At 53.3% G+C, this 18,760-nt stretch overlaps 2 protein-coding genes across 3 annotated transcripts; one reads left to right on the top strand and one right to left on the bottom strand.

Annotated features, from left to right (window-relative positions):
• Positions 1-42: 42 nt before the first annotated feature.
• On the bottom strand, positions 43-4,926 carry LOC140002076 (uncharacterized). The gene is made up of 3 exons (XM_072035203.1): positions 4,526-4,926; positions 4,091-4,274; positions 43-3,857 (listed from the first exon to the last, which is right to left on the bottom strand). Exons 1-3 carry the CDS (start codon positions 4,729-4,731, stop codon positions 588-590), a joined length of 3,660 nt encoding a protein of 1,219 aa, XP_071891304.1. The 5' UTR covers positions 4,732-4,926; the 3' UTR covers positions 43-587.
• Positions 4,178-18,693, top strand: NAPB (NSF attachment protein beta). 2 transcript variants are annotated; one of them, XM_072035207.1, is made up of 14 exons: positions 4,178-4,311; positions 4,835-4,904; positions 5,024-5,526; positions 5,621-5,830; positions 9,997-10,076; positions 10,693-10,809; positions 12,118-12,164; positions 12,301-12,378; positions 13,152-13,207; positions 13,717-13,801; positions 14,188-14,292; positions 14,889-14,957; positions 15,342-15,392; positions 15,927-18,693. In XM_072035207.1, the coding sequence occupies exons 5-14, from the start codon at positions 10,028-10,030 to the stop codon at positions 16,029-16,031; spliced, it is 762 nt and encodes a 253-aa protein (XP_071891308.1). In that variant the 5' UTR covers positions 4,178-4,311; positions 4,835-4,904; positions 5,024-5,526; positions 5,621-5,830; positions 9,997-10,027; the 3' UTR covers positions 16,032-18,693. The 2 variants fall into 2 exon arrangements, with proteins under 2 accessions (XP_071891308.1, XP_027308986.1); XM_027453185.3 differs by lacking the exons at positions 4,178-4,311; positions 4,835-4,904; positions 5,024-5,526; positions 5,621-5,830 and adding an exon at positions 7,997-8,161.
• The last annotated feature ends 67 nt before the right edge of the window (positions 18,694-18,760 follow it).

Here is an 18,760-nt window from a genome sequence, read left to right as displayed (position 1 = left end):
TCACTGAGCCCTCCCACCCAGCCCCTTTCTCCCCTGCCTTCACCCACAGGGGGACTATTAAGTCCAAATGCCCCATGCCATCATCTCCTGGAGCTATTTCCAAACAAGTGAGAGCTGTCCTGCAAGCTGACAGTGTTTGTGGTAGAGAAATGAGCACTCTGACCTGCTTTGCAGAGGGATTTGGGTCATGCTGCTGAGGCTTTTGCCAGCTTCTTGCAACTGGCAGCAGCTGTGGTGGGAACAGAGTGGCCAGTACTCCTGAGGAAAGCCTGTGGGGAGATGAGAAGCTGAGCAGAGACGGGTGGTATTTTAGGGAAAGGAAGGACAGTACAGCCACCAGTTCCTCGGAAACAGGGTGTTGGAGATGGGTTTATTTATGCCAGGCTCTCTGTCGGGTCGGACACCCAGGGCTCAGTGGTATGGGGTACCCAGCAGCTTGATTAACTCGGCTGTTGGCCTTGCTCTGTGCAGGGGCTTGGACTGCTGACTCCCAGGAGGTCCCTGCCCACCTCAGTTACCCCAGTACTCCCCAGTGAGGGTAACTGGGCTGACTGACAGCCCTGACAATTATGCTGCACTAAGACTCGCTAGGGGAAAAATTCCTGTACCGTTTCATGTGCCTCTCTGGCCGTTCTGTTTGTGCGTGCACCCCCAGTCAGGTGAGTTTCTGCTGATGTTGTGTGGCTCACAGCACCAAGCTCTTGGGCTGCAGAGAGCTTGGCTACGCTGCTGTGCTGTCTGGGAGAGCAGCAGTTCCCTGCCCTCTGCAAGCGTTGTCTCAGGAGCTCCAGGACGTGCCCACCGATGCCCTGGACAGCCTGAAGCAGCGTGACGAGGTAGTGTGCTTGTGCTGCCCAGTACCAGACGATGCTGTCGAGGTGGAGATGCCCTCGGTCCCGGTGGCTTTGGAAGAGCTGGCTGGCGCTGCTCACCGCATCAGACGTCAGGATCAGGAGGTGGTCTGCGACGGAGAGCAGGTCTGCCTGCGACTGCAGTTGAGCGGTGGTCTCCAGGACATCGTGGAGGGTAGTGCTGACCCACTGAATGTTGGCCAGTAGCTGATTTGCCTTCTGTTCAAAAGCCTGTTTGCTCTTCTCCCTTTCTCCCTCGGAGAGGGGAGACAGGGCTGGGCTAAGGACATCTCGGATGATCCGTAGCTGTTCAGTGTTGGCCTCCTCCAGGTGGAGCAGCAGCGCCTTGACCCTGAGGGCCACGTCTGTCTGCAGGAGCTCAAAGCGAATGTACAAGCTGGCAGTAGACAGCGGGGAGACCAAGAGGGTGTTGGAGGCATCCAGCAGTGCTTCCACTAGCACCTTTATCTCCTCCTTGAGGGCTAGGATTTCACTGCGACCACGGTCTTCAGGGCAGGACAAGTAAGAGAGCCAGGCAGCCTCCTGCAGCCTGAGGGAGTTCTCAGACACAGCAGCCAAGAGGCTCTGAGAACAAAGCTTGTTCTTCATGGCACTTCTCAGCTCCCTCAGGAACAGGACGTCCCTGCCTATGAACTGATCCATAGCACCCAGGAGAACACGCATGCTGACAGCCCACTGGATGCAGCGCAGCTCCAGGCTGGCCTCTCCCAACCTGCAGGAGCCCTCAAAGGACATTGCTTTCCCAAGTAACGCTTTGGTGTTCATCTGAGCATGTGAAAATTTGGCCTGGACCTGTAGAAAGTTCTCCCAGACCGCAGGGAAAACGGGATTTTGCTTCCTACCACACATGCTGGCAATGTCCCCTGCTAACTGAACTGCCCCTGCTAAGCCCATCATGGTCTCGTCCAAAGCCTGTTTGCCGCTCGTGAAGTCAGCAGACAAGATAAAGCTGAGCACTTGTTGGGACAGGCTGTACCAAGAGCCTGCCACAGCTGCTAGGCACTCTTTGGTCTCACGGATCCTTTCGGAGAGCGAGAGTGCCATTTGGAGAAGTTTGCCCGGGTGACGGAGCTGCCCTGGGACTGTTTCCCTGGCCAAGCTAATAACACGCGGCGTCAGTGAGCCAATCTTCAGGTACTGCCCCAGCGTCTCTGCCAGGGGAGCCTCAGCCACAGGCAGCGCCTCCTTTGCTGCCTCGACGCAGCAGGTGGAGAGCTCGCGCAAGGCAGAGCAAGCTGCATCCACGGCTGCTGTATCGTGGGCTCTCGTTGCTGCTAGGAGTGCTGCAATGACAGGGAGCGCATCTCCTTTCCTTGGAGCAACATCAGGGTGTAAGTGACCTGCTTGGGAAGGTGGGCGCCTTCGGGCATCTTCCTGCAATGCAGCTTCAGCAGCGGTGGTTTTTAGCCCAGCACACGACGGGCCGAGCTCCAGCTCCCTCATAACACCACTGCTCCGTACTCGTTCCCGGAGAGGGCTGAGGATGTCTGGGTGGTTGGCCCCATCCAGCCCGTCTTGGACGCGGCAAGCAGTATCCATCAGACAGCTCAGTGCCTTTGAAAAGACATCCCTCGTTTGGAGGCAGGAGAGGCTCTCTGGACAAAAGGCTGCAGCTGCTTTCAGCTCAAGAATGGAGCCGGCCAGCTGTTCAACCCGAACCCGCAAGCCGTTCCTGAAAATGGGGTCTGTGGCACCATCCACGTACCTGCCAGCAGCTTCAGCGACCCAGCGAGCCCAGCGGGTGAGGTTAGCTGCATGCCGGGAGAGCCTCTCGGGGTCCTGACTATCCAGGGCCTCTTCACACCATTCCCTGAGCTTGGCCATCTCCTGGATGGATAGCTTAAGGAATTCACACATGCCGACTGTCTCCTCAAAACACCGCAGGAGGCTTTCTGTCGCTCCAGCCCACGCGTGGTACAGGGACTGTAGCTGCTCAGCGCCGCTCCTCGGGGCTGCATTTCTGCTCCTTTCTGTGAGCAGTGGGGGGAGACCGGCAAGGAGTCTCCTTAAATACTCTACCCCGTCCTGGATTTCTCTAGCAGTTTGTGTTTCGGTGCACCTGGCCAGAACAAAGTCTGCCACTCTGAGCATCTGCTGGGCGTGTGTGAAGAAGGTGGCGGTGAGGGGCTGAAGCTTTTTTAGAAGTCCTTGCACTGCTGGAAAACACCCTGCACCTGCAAGGCTACGGGCTTCTTCGACTAACTGCCTCAGGGGCTCTTTAGCCTCAAAGAAGGTGTCGAGGATTTGGTGCAGGGTAGCTGTGAGCACTGCCTGGTCAAGATTCTCCACCTCCTCTCTCATGGTGTGACGTTTCTCCTCCAGGCTGCTTTTTCCCCAGCTTGGCCTTGTCTGTCCATCTGGTTTGCTTCTGTGACAGCAGATACTTTTCCTCAGCTGCAGGAGAACCCAGCAGTGTTTTATCAGATCCTGCTTGAGATCTGGCCTGGACATGTCTGCTAGAAGCATGCAATAGAAGATAACTGCCTCCACGTGAGCGCTGAACTCGCTGTCGGACAGGTACGCTGGGTCTGGGTGAGAGAGGAGAGCCAGCAGCCTGCGCACATGCTGGGAGAAGATCCCATTTCTGTCCTGTAGCTCCCTGCTGCCTGGGTTGTCGACGAGCAGGGAAACAAGCTCTTTGATGGTCCTCTCCATCAGCTGGAAGGAGCAGTCCTTGGAGAGGCTGACTTGCTGATCCCGGGAGCATTTCAGCTGGCTGTGCTTGGCTGCGTGGAGCAAAGGAATGCATTTGTGAAGGAGCTGCAAAGTTTGGACCAAGCTGGTCCTTCGAGGAGAATCTCCGAGTTCCTCGAGGTGCTTTGCTGTCAGACTGTTCAGCAGAAGGAAGGCCTCAGAAAAGTTCTGGAAATCAGCCAGCAGTGCTGGCGCGTTCCCTGCAGCCCGCAGCATGCTCAGGCACTCCAAAAGCCGGTTGGCAGCCTGAACTGTCCTCCTCACCCCGGCGGCGTCTTCGATCTGAAGGATCTAACCAGCACAGCAGAAAACACGGTCAGAGTGGGAAGAGCAGAGGTGTTTTGCCCAGCAGACCTCCCCTGGTGAGAGCACAAGGTGAGGAAACACCCACGGCTCCAACCGGAGCTTCCCCAGCCCCTGCCCTGCGCAGGGGAGATCGTGGTCCTCCTGCAGCCTTCCCCCTGCTGTCTCCTAGCCCAGCCTCCCCCACTGCTCGCCTCAGCAGCATCCCCATCAGGTGCTACCTTCCCGGCCTGTGCGAGGACCCTCTTTGCAGCCGCAGCCAGCCTCTCCCTGTGGCTAGGGATGTCCGGGTGTGCGCAGAGCTCGCGGGCTGCCAGCAGCACGTGTCTCCCCGCCAGGACGAGGGACTCGGCTGCAGGACGCGTCTCCTCCTTGTACACCTCATCGCCGGCCTCCTCAGCCAACCTGCAGGAGAAGCCACGGGGCTCAGCTCGTCCGTCCCGTGAGTAGTGCCCGCACCGCGTTTCCTCTGCCCACCATCCCTTCCTCCTCGTCCCTTCCTCCCACCTCCCCTCTCTCCAGCAGGATGCAGGCAGAGAGCACAGGAGGGCCAGGCACTGTGCCCTGCGCGTGCCCCCAGCTCACAGTTTCTTTGCTGTCCCTTTCTCCCCATTCCCAGCCCCCAAATCTGCCTGGGAGCCACCCAGCAAAATTACCTTTTTGCAACAGAAGCGAGTTCTTCAGTGGCTTTGGCTAATTTTTCTGCATTCTCCTCTAAATCGGGAAAGGCCCGATGCATCCCATCTTCCCATTCCAGGGTGAGGATTAGATGGCAGAGCTGTGCAGCCATGGGGCAAAGGATCTTCTGAATAGCTTTGTTTTCTGTTAGTATCCCAAGGTCAGAGAGACAAAAAGGCTCCATTGTGTCCTGCCCAGAGAAGGGAAACAACACCTGGGATTGTTCAGATTCTTTGTGGTGTGTAACAGTGATCGCTTTTAATAGTGACCTCGGTTTTGTCTGGCAGTTCTGGCTTTGGATCCCAAGGGGATATCGGAAACGTTCCTGGATCTAATTTCTCCCAGTCTTGCAATGAGGTCAGCAGCCTGCATTTGCCCCAGCTGGGGACTTCTGCCCCAGCTTTCCCAGCATGGCCCCCCCCATTCTGTTAATTGTTCAATACAGATCTATTAATTATTCAGTATTTCTCTTTCAGTAGAAATAATTAACGGCACGTCCTGCATTCGCTGTGCAATCACACCGTCAGCCAGCACGGCGAACATCCCGCAGCAAACCTTAAAATGTGCCACGAGGCGGACCCCTTCGTGCTGGGGGAGGCCTGCCCAGCTCGCTCCCCCAAAACCAGGATCCTGGCAAGGTGCAGAAATTCGGGTGCCCCTGCTGGAGGAAGCACCTCAGGGGCTGCGGGGAGTGGAGCACAGCACGAACCTGCTGGAGAGGCCACGCGGAGACCCTGCGGGCAGCGGTGATGTTCTCCCGGGGCTGGGGGGCACCGAGAGTGTGGCCCCTTCCCAGCCAGCTTGGAAGGATGCCATCAGCGTTGCGTTGTGCACATGCAAATAGCTCTAGGGGCAGGGATACAGACCCACATAAGCGAATTAATTATATATTAATGAATTCCTGCTGCAGGCGCTTTGAAAAACAGGTGGAGAAGAAACACGTGCTGTCAGTACGGCGAAAGCCTCCTCCAGATGGCAGGTTTGGGGGGTTGCAGCCCTGTTTTGGAGCTGCCAATCAAAACGGGGTGTATTTTTAACCGGGGAGTCGACACCATGATTTTCTGGCTTTGCAGAAGCACCGCGATGTCACCTTTAACAGCACACGGGCAAGGAGGGGAGAAGGCGAGGAGGCAACGTGATCCGAGTGTTTCCATGGAGGAGCGGTGACGGCACAGCACCCGGCGGGGAGGCTGGCGTGGGGCTCGCCGGGAGCTGTAGTCCAGAGGCACAGAGCCAGGGGTAGCAAAGTCGAGCCCAAATCGTGAACCCTGCTGGGAACTGAGGTGAGTTGCTGACCCATGGCAGCACCGGCCGCTTTCTGTCGTGGGGAAGAGGGAGTGGGATTAACAGGGGACCTCGGGGAGGCTGGGAGCTGGGAGGACGGTGTTGGTTTTTGCGCCCAGAGCGAGCCTGGATGAATTTGCCACTCGGCAGCTGTTTGGTCACCTTTGCAAAATGAGTGGATGGGCCTGAGTTAGGTTTTAGTAGCTTCGTGTCACGAATTAGTGCTGTCTCAGCCCACTGAAACACCCGGAGCAGATGGACCCAGGGAGAGAATTCTCCCTCCCAAATCAGCCTGGGGGCCGTGGTGGAGCAGCTGCCGTGTGGACCGACAGAGCCACCCGGTCCTGCCACGGGCAGCCACGTGGCGAGGGCACTGGTGCTGAACCGAATCAGGAGGGACTCGGCTGTAGTTTGGGGCTGGGACACAAATGTGTGGGAGACAGAAAATGGGCACGCTTCCTGCCTGTGCTTCTGGGTTTTTCTGTAGCCCTTCGCTTGATGAAGAGTGGCCCCAGGAACAGACCTTTCTGCCCAGAGCATAACCTTCAGCTTTACCCCCTGTGTTAAAGCTTCAGCAATCCTGTGGAAACTAAGAGAGGAACGTAAAAAAGTAGAGCCAAATCTAAAAACAAACAAACTGATTAAGGAGGCATTGGGGAGGCGAGGACAATCCCCAGCCAAGGACTGTATATCTCGAAACAAGACACTGGAACTCATGATAAGGAAGTGGCAGACGGACAGAGAAACAAATGGAAGGACTATAAATCTCAAAACTGGACATTGGAATTCGTTATAAAGATACAACAAATGGAAGAATTAGCAACAACCAGCGCTTGCAATTAAGAAACATGCCAGCTCAGCAGATTCCTGACCAAAGGTGAAAAGTACACTGTGAGGAAGACTCGGGGTCTTCCTCCCAAAGACCCCTGCCCACAATTCTTGGGAGGCTCTACGCAGGCGCAAGGTACCAAAAGGCTAATTAGCATGAGAAGCGAGGGAAGGGGGGGATAGGTAATGCATATGTATAGGTGCTTGTAGAATATTGATAGATTGATTGTATAAATTCAAGACTGCTTTCCGCTTTGGGTATGCACGATAGGTGGAGAGATCCCCCGTGCATCCAGCGCTGCAATAAAGAATATACCACTTAAAGGAATTTCGGCTTCGATCTTTGAATCACCATCACCCTCTTGTTGTGCAGCTTTACCCGCTCTGTAGCAGAGCACTGCCTTGTTCCAGAACATTGTTTTCCTTAGTTCTTTCCCAGAGCTATTTGCAAGAGTGAAATCCCGTTCAAATACCCTTTTAACTATTCTGATTGTATTAACTTTTAACTATTCTGGTTGTATTGCATTAACTCTTTTAACTCTTCTGATTGCTTGTAACTCCCTGCACAGTTCCCCCTTGTTGCAGAAGTGCAAAAGGTGATCGATTGCAGCTGCTGAGACAGGTGTTGGGATGCTTTTTGAGAAGCAGTTTTAAGAGTTTCCACATGTCCTCGCTGTGCCACTGTAATGCACCAAGCACATTGCAACGAAACGCAGGAGGCAAAATCCCTGGGACCTGCCCCGCTTCCTTGTGTGCGGGGTGGGCATCGTGTCCCTGCCGCGAGGGCTGCTGTGGGGTGGGGGCGTGCAGCATGGAACACGCGGTGTGCACGGTGTGCAGCGTGCGCGTCCTGCAACAGGCGTCCCATGCAGCGTGCACCGTGTGCATTGTGCAAGGTGCAATGTGTGCATTGTGCAAGGTGCAATGTGTGCATTGTGCAAGGTGCAGTGTGCGCATTGTGCAAGGTGCAGTGTGCGCATTGTGGAAGGTGCAGTGTGCGCATTGTGGAAGGTGCACCGTGCGCATTGTGCAAGGTGCAGCGTGCGCATTGTGCAAGGTGCAGCGTGCGCATTGTGCAAGGTGCAGCGTGCGCATTGTGCAAGGTGCAGCGTGCGCATTGTGCAAGGTGCAATGTGTGCATTGTGCAAGGTGCACCGTTGCAGCAGGGGCATTGTGCACGGTGCACCGCGCCCCCTGCACGCTGCAGCCGGTGCCCCCCGCCGCGTGTATCCTGCCCGGTGCAGCCTGCATGCCCTGCAGCACCCTGCGGCGCGCAGCGCGCACCCTGCGCTGCCCCGTGCACGCGCCCGCCGGGGCCGCGCCTCCGGAGGAGGAGGAGGAAGAGGAGGAGGAGGAGGAGGAGGAGACGGTGCCGGGCCTGGCCTGGCCGTGAGCTGCGCCGCGATGGACAGCACGGGCAAGGAGCGAGAGGCCGTGCAGCTGATGGCCGAGGCCGAGAAGCGGGTGAAGGGCTCGCACTCCTTCCTGCGGGGGCTCTTCGGGTGAGCTGGGGGGGGGGGCGGCGTTATCCTTGGGGCTCGCAGGCCGAGCTCGTGCAAAAAGGACGGCGAGGTGTGCGCAAAGAGCGAGGGGGGGGTGCACGGCGTGCAAACGGGTGGGATGAAAAAAAAAAAAAAAAAGAAAAAAAAAGGGGGGGGGGATGCGTGCAAAGCCAGGGGTGCAAAGCAGGGACGCGAATACCCCCCATAGCGGAGGGGGCGAGCTGTTGGCCCTAAGGGGCTCTGGCCCTCCCTAGGGTTTGCCCAGGAAAAGGGCCGCTTCTCCCCAGAAAGCATCCGAGGGGTGCCCCCCGGAAAGAGGGGCGAGCTCCTTTGCAGCATCGCTGCTGCAGCGCTGCTGCCGAGCAGGCGTGAGCGGGGCTGGCGGCGCATCCCCTGCTGGGGTTGCCATCCCCGGCCTGGTGCCCAACTCCGAGCAGCTGGAGCCCCCCGCGCCGGCAGCTTGGCTGTTCCGCAGCCCAGAGCCATATTTTGCTGAATAATTCCCCGTCCCTGTGCGACAGCGAGGGGCAGAGCCCTCGGCCCTACAAGCTGCAGCGCTCGCAGGGGGCTTTTCGGAGCGGTGTCACTGCAGCAATGCGACCCAGAGAGGGGCTGCAGCTCCAGGGACCCCCAAACGGCACGGTCCAGGGGGGTTGGAGGGGTGCCAAAGGCATCCCTCGGTCTAGAGGAGCTCCGCTGTGGGGAATCGCCCGAGGATTTCATGTTCTCAAGGAAATTTTGCTGAAATCGCAATTCGGAGACTTTGTCTTGAAAGCAGGACTCGGCTTGAACTTTGCTCAGGGATGAGACCGGCACAAAAAGCCGGGGGAAAATCGCAAAGCTTCCTTTGCTGCTGCGCCCAGCCTGGCTTTTCTGTTAGAGCAGGTATTTGTGGGGGCGAGGGAGCTGTGTCTGGAAGGGCTCTGGAAAGCCAGGAGCTCCGTCTCCCTCCAGCTCTATTCCGCGTGCCATTTTAAAAATAGCTGCTTAAAGAAAAGAGCGTTTCTGGTGACGCTGCCGCGGAGGCTTTGACGTTTTTAAACCACAGCCTGGAACAATGGAGTGCCCCCAGCCCCAAAGCAGAAGTTGTACAAATAAATTCCTCGCTGCCCTGAGGCCGATGCAGCAGGCGGGGCGGGCTCCCGGCGTAATCCTGGCTGCCCTAAAACCCTCGGCGTGAGCCAGCAGATTCGAGAGGTGAATTTTGAATTTTCTTGGGCTAAAAATAGACTCGAGTGATTCCTAAACAAGCTTTGGGCGGAAGAAAAAGGGGCAAACGCTCTCCTGGCATTGTCCCCTCGTGAGAGGTTCTGCTTGGGCTCTGCTGTCCCAGCAGTCACGGTTGCTCGGGGTTGTTCTGCGTGTCGGCCACTGCCTGCATTTCAGTTTGGGTTTAATTCCTTTTTCCTTTGTGCTGGGAGCAGAAAGCGGCCCGTTTGGGATGTTTTGTGGGGGTTTCCCTTTACCTCGCGCCTCTTTTGGCTGCAATTTGTGCAAAACGCCTCTTGCAAGGGCAGGAAAAGCGGGCCTAAGAAGCTGGCTGTGCTTAGGAATGAAATGTGATTGTCTGTCAGGAGGAGGAGGAAAAAAGAGGCAAAACCGGGGCTTTTCTCCCCAGCTTCCCTCCAGCTAGGCTGGCTCGGCCAGGGTGTCAGGAGGACTCCGTGTGATTGAAGGCAGCAGTAAGCCTGTGAAGAAACCTGCCTTTAATTAACAGTGGAGGCAGCCACCTGCAGCAGGCCGGGTCACCCCAGCGAGGCCTGGTTGAGCTCCCGGCCCCGTTTCAGGGCCGTGTTTCACTCCAGCAGGCAGTGACGGGCTCTGCTATCTTCCAGGGGCAACACCCGTGTGGAGGAAGCCTGCGAGATGTACACCAGGGCTGCGAACATGTTCAAGATAGCCAAAAACTGGAGCGGTGAGTACAGCCCAGGCCGCTCATCGCAGCCTGCCTGCGGGCCTGGCTGCCCCTGCCAGAAACTCTGTGGTGTAACACCTCAACACCTCACCCTGCTCCTGCTCGGGGTGTCCGTCCTGGCTGCGAAAGGGATGCGGGGGAAACATTTTGGCCCCGGTTGAAATGTGGAGATGCTGGGGGGGTGTGTGGGGGGGGTTCATGGCGAGCATTTCCCTGCAAATTCTCGTGGCGCAGCTGTGCCTCCCGGGCTGTCTCCGTGGGGATTATCGCTGTGGCGATGGGATTTCTGAGCTCTGCCCAGTGGTTTAAAATACCGGGAGGGTGGGCAAAGAGGGGTGACCTGGATGTTTATGTTCAGTTACCCATCTGGGTGTAGTTCATCATCGCCAAACCGAAGCTGGCAGCCTGCAGGGAAGCCTGCTAAAGGCACTGCCCTGGGCTCGCTCCTCTCGCTGTGGGACTGGATGCTGAAGCGGGCTGAAAACACCTTTGGGGTGGTTGCACCTCCAAAACTTGCCGGGTCCTTGGGGAGCGCTGGGTTTTGTCATTTTGCTGCAGTTCTGCTCGCTCGGCAGGAGCACAGGGGTGCAGCGGGTGGCTGTGTGATCTGTCCCAGCTGCAGGAAATGCCTTCTGCCAGGCGGCCAAACTGCACATGCAGCTGCAGAGCAAGCACGATTCGGCCACCAGTTTTGTGGACGCTGGGAACGCCTACAAAAAAGCAGACCCACAAGGTAAGGGGGATAAAATCCGGGATTGTGGCGTGCAAATCTTCTTAGTTGCGTAGGAGCTGGTGCGCCGAGGCTTTCGTAGTCAGCTGCTCTGTGTGCCTGCAGATCCTCAGTGCAGGCTGCTGGAAAGCCTTAATATCGCCTGGGCCTCTCCCTCTTAAAAGCAGTCAGGAAAGATAATTACTAAAATTTAATGTTACTCGCAGAACTTGGCTCTGCAGCTGGGATGGCAGGCGTGGAGAGGAGAGAAGTCAGGAGACATCCTCAGGGGAAAAAGGGGTATGAGAGCCTGGGGAAGGGATGCTCTGCACCTCTCCTATGCAAGGAGATGGCACCGCATAATGAAGCAGGAGTCTGGGGACTATTTTGGATGATGGGACCTAGTCAGCATCCCCTCGGTCTGCGGCCTGGACCAGCACGTGCTGAGCTGGCCTCTCCTCCAGCTGCTCTCTCGCTGTCTCTGATGCTGTCCTCGATAAGCTTTGGAGAGACCCCAGGCAGAAGCGTGCTGAGGGACGCGCTGGTGCCGTTTGCTTCCTGCTTTAGCTTGGTTTTGGAGAAACGTTCACCTGTCCGAGGAGGGTCTCGGGTCTGGGTGGCAGTGGGAGGTACTGGAGGTCCCGGCACCACTTTGGGTGCCACCACGTGGCAGAGGGGAGGCGGGAGGGAAACAGATGGACCTCTGCTGGGGTTGGGATAAAAGGATAAATGGTCTGTCTTGCTCCAGTCTGGCTGTGCAGAGCAGGGTTGTGGTTTTCTGGGAGCCCAGTATCATGGCTGAGTGTGCGCAGACAAAGCAGCCCAGGAGCGTTACTGGTGCTTTCCCATGCCAGAGAGCTGTTGCAGAGCTCTGAAGAAACCACTCAGGGCTGATGTCACTGTTCTGTAAGCGTGGGAGGGGAAAAAAAAAATCCTAGAAAATAGCAGCCCCTTGTGTTTACAAGCCTGGTGTTGTGAGTTTCGCTGTGTTTAGGGATGCAGCCTGGTGATTGAGGGCTGCAAGTTGTTTGTGTTTTGCCCATCCTAATCACCAGGTAGCACTCGCTGGCAGGGCTTCTGCTGGGTGTTTGGGGTGGCTGAATTGGGATGGGGTGAGGAGCATAACGTGCTCAATCCCTGGGGAACGCTGTGTCAGTCATTCCACGTGCACACACGTACACGTGTAAGCAGGTATTGATTTAAGAAGCTGTGCTGTGATCCCGTGCAGAGAAATGTTCCCGAGAGCTGGCTTTGGAGGGGGGAGGTGTTGAAGTGGGGGCTCTGACGCCTTGGCTGACTTTGTGTTGTTTTTCCTGAACACTCATGCTGCAGAGGCCATCAACTGCTTAAATGCAGCTATTGATATCTACACCGACATGGTAAGGAGCTGCACTGGCTGCTCGCGGGTGGATGGGTGCCGTGCGTGTGGTTGGAAGAGGCGCGGCCGTTCTGTGATGGCGTGTGTGCGGGGCACCGGGGGAGCCCCCCTCTCACGTCACCTTTTCTCTTCCCCAGGGGCGGTTCACCATCGCTGCCAAGCATCACATCACTATCGCGGAGATCTACGAGGCCGAGCTGGTAGACATTGAGAAGGTGAGGATGGCAAACCCTGCCGGCACTGCTCTGCGGGTGCTGCAGGCGCGGCTGCATTTCCCTGCCCGGCCAGAGCAGCGCCGGGGCCAGCACGGCTGCCAAAACTCATCTCCTGTCAGACAAGAGTGCGTGCAGGTCACCCCCAGTTTGAAGGTAGCTGAAGTTAGTTCCCGTAACGGAGCTCCTCCAGCAGGAAGCCCGCACCTGGATCAGGATGTGATGTGATCAGGATCACATCAAGCATCCAGCGGCTTGACCAGCTGCAAATCTTTCTCTGCTTGAAGTTTGCAGGACGAAAATTTACAGTCCCTAGGTACTGTGTTCTAGAAAACCATTTGCCTCTTCAGCTCCACTTCACCGGGTCCTATCCACCTACCTTAATGATTCCAGCGTTCACTGTCCATGTGCAGCACCACTTCAAGTGAGCACTGCTGCGCCAGGACAGTTCTGCTAAAATATTTACCATATTGTGGCAAAACCAGCAGCAGCCTTGCTGCACTGTGGTTTTAAATGCCTGGAGTCAAGACCTCAACAGCTGTGTCACCTTTATTAAACGTGCTGTGGAGCTTGGAGCCATTAACGAGTACGCAGTCCAATTCTCAAGGGCAGCTTCATGTTTGGAGTTTGGTGGGTGCCTCGCTTCACCAGAAGTGCTGCAGCGTGCTGTCATCTCGCCCCTTTCATCTGCAGAGTGGAAGGTGGTCCCTGTACACTGATCTAACCCCAAACTGTAATTTAGAAGTGGTTTTCAAGCGTAACATTTCTGTCCCCAGGCGATTGCACACTACGAGCAGGCTGCGGACTATTACAAAGGAGAGGAGTCCAACAGGTAAGCGGTCTCTGTGAAATGGTCACTTGGAGCCGGGAGGGGTCAGAAATGGGGATTTGTCCTAGATTGCACACTTGCTTCCATGCCTCACCCAACAGGCCCTTCTAAAATGTCCTTTGATAAGATGCCCAAATTCTACGTAAATATTTGAAGCTTTGCAGCTTTGATACCTTGGGGTGCCCGTGCCTGCTTCACGCCAGCTGTTTCTAAAGAATTTCTGTGTTCTCACCCCAAGATAAGACTTGTCTGGCTTGGGATGCCCATTTTGGGTGCACAGAAAGCACGGAGGGGTTGAACGGTGTCTGAAATGTGGTCCATGCTGAACAGAAGGCGTTCATCCTTTTCCACCTGTATTAATTTCAGCCATAAAAAAAAAAAAAAAACAACTCCTAATTTGCAGCTTCTGGGTCCCGCTGTTCTATACGCTAAGTACCAGAGTGCTGGGAGATAGCAGGGCACGGCCGCTCTCCCACAGGAGAGCACTTAGCAGGTGGTGGTATTGATTGCAGTTCTGCCAACAAGTGTCTGCTGAAGGTCGCCGCCTACGCCGCGCAGCTGGAGCAGTACCAGAAGGCGATAGAAATCTACGAGCAGGTGAGCGCTCCACCTTTGTGTCCAATATTGACCTGGGAACACCGGCAGTGGTGCTTTTGTGTTTCTGGGGGGCTAACAGTGGAGCAGGCTGTCACGGAGCGGACTTTGCTTTCCCTGTTCTGCCTCAGACGGGCAGCCCCGAGGCCCCAGGGTGGAACCCCGAGCCAGGGCAGCGCAGGCGGTGAGCCCCGGGCTGCCTGTGGGTCTCAAACTGCTCTTTGGGGCACTTGAACTCTGGCTGGCTGCCCAAAAGCTTTCTGCAGCCACTGACGTTTTGCAGACAGCTGTGGGGTGCTGTCTAATTTTAATCAGCTGTCATGTTTTTAATTCAGTTCTTAACGATGCAGTTTTCTTTCCTGACCCTAATAATGTCTTTTTACACATAGGTCGGAACAAACACGATGGATAACCCTTTGCTCAAGTACAGCGCGAAGGAATATTTCTTCAAGGCCGCTCTGTGCCACTTCATTGTGGACGAGCTGAACGCCAAGGTCAGTGGGCTCGGGCCGTTGGTTTTGCAGGTGCAGGGGTCTGCGTGGCTCCTGCCCAGGCTGCAGCATCAATTCCCGTGCACCACTTCTGTTCTGGAAGAGCAGCAGGGAACAACTGCACAGAGCAGGGCGAGGGCGATGGCCAGCACGTAGCTGATGCTCTCACCTGATGTTTGCTGGGCTCAAATGACCAAAACACCAAAACCCACCAGTGTGGGCAGAATTAAGGGTGAGCCCCAGCGCTTCTGGAGTGGGAGGTGCAGAGGTAAATTGGGGCACACGTTGCAGATTCTCCTTATAAGCACCCGGCTCAGAAAGCTGCTGTGTTGCATGCAGGGAGTTTTCCTTCTTTCTGCTCTGCTTTCAGTCTGTGTCCCTGCTTTGTTCATACCTGAGTGATATCTCAAACCAAAGCCACCTCTGGTCAGATTGAGGCCAGATTCTGAGCTCGCCTCTTCATTTCCCTGCATGCTTGGATTTGCTGTGAATACTTTCTCGAGCTCTCTCTGTGGTTTCAGGACTAGAAGGCGAAAACTGAAATAAAAAGCAAGGAACTGTGTGTGAAAAGAGCTTAAGGGTGTGCTTCTCTCTTTCAGCTTGCTCTTGAGAAATATGAAGAAATGTTCCCAGCGTTCACAGATTCACGGGAATGCAAGCTATTGAAAGTAAGTAAAGCCAACGTTAAAATAACACTCTCGTGTTTGGAAATGCATACTGCCCTTTACTTTGTGCTTTTTCACCTTGCCATGTCTTTGGTCTTTTACCGAAACATTTTAGAGGACATCAGGCTCACTTTGCATGGGATTTATACCAAGCTTGTGGGAGTGGCAACAGCAGAAATATGATATTCCGGTTAACTTCAAAAAATAAAAAATAAAAAAAAATCTGGGTTGGCGTTTTAACGGGTTACAAAGGTGCTGCTGCTGGACATATGGGGCAGGGAAGGCGGTGTCCTGCAGTCCCCTTTCCTGGGTTCAGGGAGCAGCTCGTGCACCAGCTGCACGGAGCACGCAGCAGCATTTTCTAAGTTTCCTACGGTGTTTTCCTAGAAACTGCTGGAAGCCCATGAGGAGCAGAACTGCGAGGCATACACCGAGGCTGTAAGTACCAGTGTTTGGGTGTTGTGTGGCTGGCTGTTTCTGGGGCTCTGTGATGCGGCCTCCCCTTTTGTCTTGGTTTTGGTGTGCTGTGTTACGTGTTTGGTAACTGGAGGCCTGAGCTCTGAGCACAGCGACCTTGCTTGGAGCTGAGAGTCCGGGGGGGCAAAACAGCAGGCAGGCTTCCCCGTCCTGCCACGAAATGTCCAGGAGGAGGAGGTAGAAATTAGCAGAGCTGCTTCCAGCATGTGCTCTAGCAAGTCCCAAATGTAGTACTTTAACTCGGAGTGAGAAACAAATCATTCTAATAAAGATACCATCACTTATTCATGGGGTTTATGCCAACCCCTTCCTGTGCCCGACAATGGCTTATAGTTCTTTGTGTATTATATTTATTTTTTTTACCTTGGGAAGAGTAAAAGGTTTAAAAGACCATGCTTTGAGAAATGCAGAATGCGCCTTTTGCAGCAGTATAGCATCTGTGCTTTCTAACATGTTACCTTCAGCTGTTCCTTTTTTTTTTTTTTTCTTTAATAGGTGAAAGAATTCGATTCAATATCGCGGTTGGATCAGTGGCTTACAACCATGTTGCTTCGCATCAAAAAGTCAATTCAAGGAGAAGGGGATGGGGACCTGAAGTGAATTGTTCGTGGTATTTGTGGCATGCAGCCTAAGTAATCTGTTCTTGTGTTACAGCCAAGGACCACTATGGGATACGTGATAAAACTATCTAGCTTAATTTTGTTGCTTATATGACAAATGAGTTATATGTTTCTTTAGTATCCTGCTCTTTGTTGTGATAACATGGGTAGATGAGAGAGGTTGCTCTGGGTATCGCTGGCAGATCTTTCTAGGGTGAAAGAAACACTGCTGGCAGAAATCTTTGTTTTTGGTTAGCTGATGAGCCCAAAGTTTGCACTTGAACTACTTTTTCCCCCTGCTGTTCTGTCTTAAGGTTCAGTACCACTGAGTTGAGCATGTAAATATTTCGTCCATGCCCGTACAGTACAAATGATAGCTTCAGTTCTGTTGCTGTGTTGTTACTGTTTCCTATTTTTAAATGGACCTCTGCCAGATACCTTTTGGATCTTGTTTTTTTTAATGATTGAGCTTTTTTAATGGTGCTAGTGAAAGGCTTTGTGACTCTTAGGTACGATGTGCATGTGTGTGTATCCATCCTATACAGATACATGTGTGCATGTATAAATACAGCATACGTAACAACCTAGTGCTAAATGCATTACACGTCGAGGACAGGACTGCTTAGATTGGTGTCAGCCCTCCGAAGAGTTGTCAGGAGTAGAGCTAGTTAATTGTGTATTTTGTATCTAAGATCTAAATATGAAATGTAAGGCTCTTCTATATTTTCTTGGATCTATTTTTCCACTTATTTATTTTGTGGTGCACCCCATCCCTCCTACCCCAAGATGACTAGACCCAAGTAATAATATATTTTTCTAATTTCTCATCTACATGAACTCCTCCTGCTGTCGCTACTACCAGTCTTCTGTGTGTGCCAGGCAGTACCCCTTAGTTTCTGACCCTTTTGCTGTTGGCTGTGCTGCATTGTTGCTGTGACGTGCAAAGGTGTTGAAGGAGACTTGGTATTAAACAGGAATCTTGTCTTCGTTGTGTGGGTGACCAAGGAATTGAGTGTGCTTTGAAAAGATGGAGACACTAAAAATTCTTGTAGTAATTTTAGAAACACGTTTTAAAATGTCTGCAACCAAGGCTCTTGTGTGCAATGCTTTGTTTAACTAGTGGTGGTGAAGCTACCTTCTTCAGGTGTGTATGTTGAGGGACTTGTGATCCTATGCAATTTGTCAGAGGGAGTTGTCACTTAGTATTTTCTCTGTGATGAAGTGTGTTTCAGTTGCCCTGCTGCTGGGCTAAGAGTAAAAAAGGGCTGCATAGTGTGGCACAAATGCTGTTTAAGTGGGCCCTCCTCCACGGCCAGCACAGGACCGACGTGGTAGCCCCATGCACAGCTTTGGTGGGCACTGCTGGGACTCTGCTCCTTTTTTGTCCCGATAAAACAGTTGGCTGCTTGCACTGCGGCAGCCAGAATGCTGGCTTTCGCACTTCTCTTCAATTTGTTTTGTATCTGGAAACTTATTGGAGTACAACCTTTGACCTGTTGACCTAAAAGACTTTTAGTGCGATTGAAGTGGTAGTGTTATCTACTGCTTGCTTATGCAAAAGAAAACCAAAAATTCTCCTGGTAATGCCTTTTTTTTTTTTTTCAACTGATCTCACCAGTCACTAATTTTTTCATAGACTGTTCTGTGCATCAGAAAGTGAAGACAAGACCCATGAACTCTGCAAAACTGGCAAGGTGAGTGCATTGAAGAGTTGGGAAGATGCTCAGTCTTCCACGCAGCTTCAGTTTGCTCATTTCTCAGATGCATTTTTACACAACTAACCTCTGCTTGCACCAAAACTCTCTCTACAATTTGAAACAAGTTGGTCTGTGTACATCTATTCCACAGACTTGGCAGAGAAATATTTTGAATTCCATTTAGCTTGTGGTCCTGGTCTGTCTTCACCTGAGATGCTTAGCTCATCAGAAGGAAGAACTAAGTGTTATTTTCCCAGCATGTTCCATGGCTTTACCAGTTCTTCACATGTTTGTGCCACAAAACACTTGGCTTAGGACACAGCCAGCGTGGTAGGTAGATAATCTTATAGCATAAGTTGGATTATTTGCATATATGGTCTCATTTTGTACAAGAGGACCCAAAGCTGTAACTGCTGCTGAACTTACATGCAGTAGGACAGGATTGGAACCCTTCTTGTTCAATTTGCTTCTTTCCTTGGTAAGCAAAAGCCCCTCGTATAGTGAGATTTGTCTTGACTTGGATCCAACACTGTGGGAGCCCCAGTGAGGGCACACTGTGGTTGTGAGGTTTCACTTTTGTTAATGTCACGCTGAACCAAGACAAGGATTTTATGCTTTTTTTTTTTTTCATTTTTCCAATTGTCAGTGTTGTGCACAGCTGTGGTAAGATGCTTATGTTGCTGGTGGACCAGAAGACTGTACCCATGGGGTTATGTGGTCTGTTACTGTGCTCTGGAGTAAATATTAGAACACAATTGTTACTTCTGTATAAGTAGGCTACAGCATGTCCTCCAGTATAGCAGTGGTAAATTGTGACAGTTTTAAAATGACGATCTGCCAACCTGCTGTATTCCCCCCCGGTACACAACTCTCTACTAAGAACACTTATTAATGAAATGGCCTTAGCAAGAACATAATGTTTTGTGTGAATCTGTACATTAATAAAGTGAAAATCATGAACAGAAATAGCAACAAACGTCCTTTACTGGAAAATGCAGAAGGCAAGCTATAAAGCTACAGCCTGCGGTAACAC

The sequence above is a fragment of the Anas platyrhynchos genome, chromosome 3 (assembly GCF_047663525.1).
Source record: "Anas platyrhynchos isolate ZD024472 breed Pekin duck chromosome 3, IASCAAS_PekinDuck_T2T, whole genome shotgun sequence".
In the NCBI taxonomy this organism is placed as follows: domain Eukaryota; kingdom Metazoa; phylum Chordata; class Aves; order Anseriformes; family Anatidae; genus Anas; species Anas platyrhynchos.
Note: the sequence above shows the minus strand (reverse complement) of the source record. Positions and strands in the feature narration are given on the sequence as shown.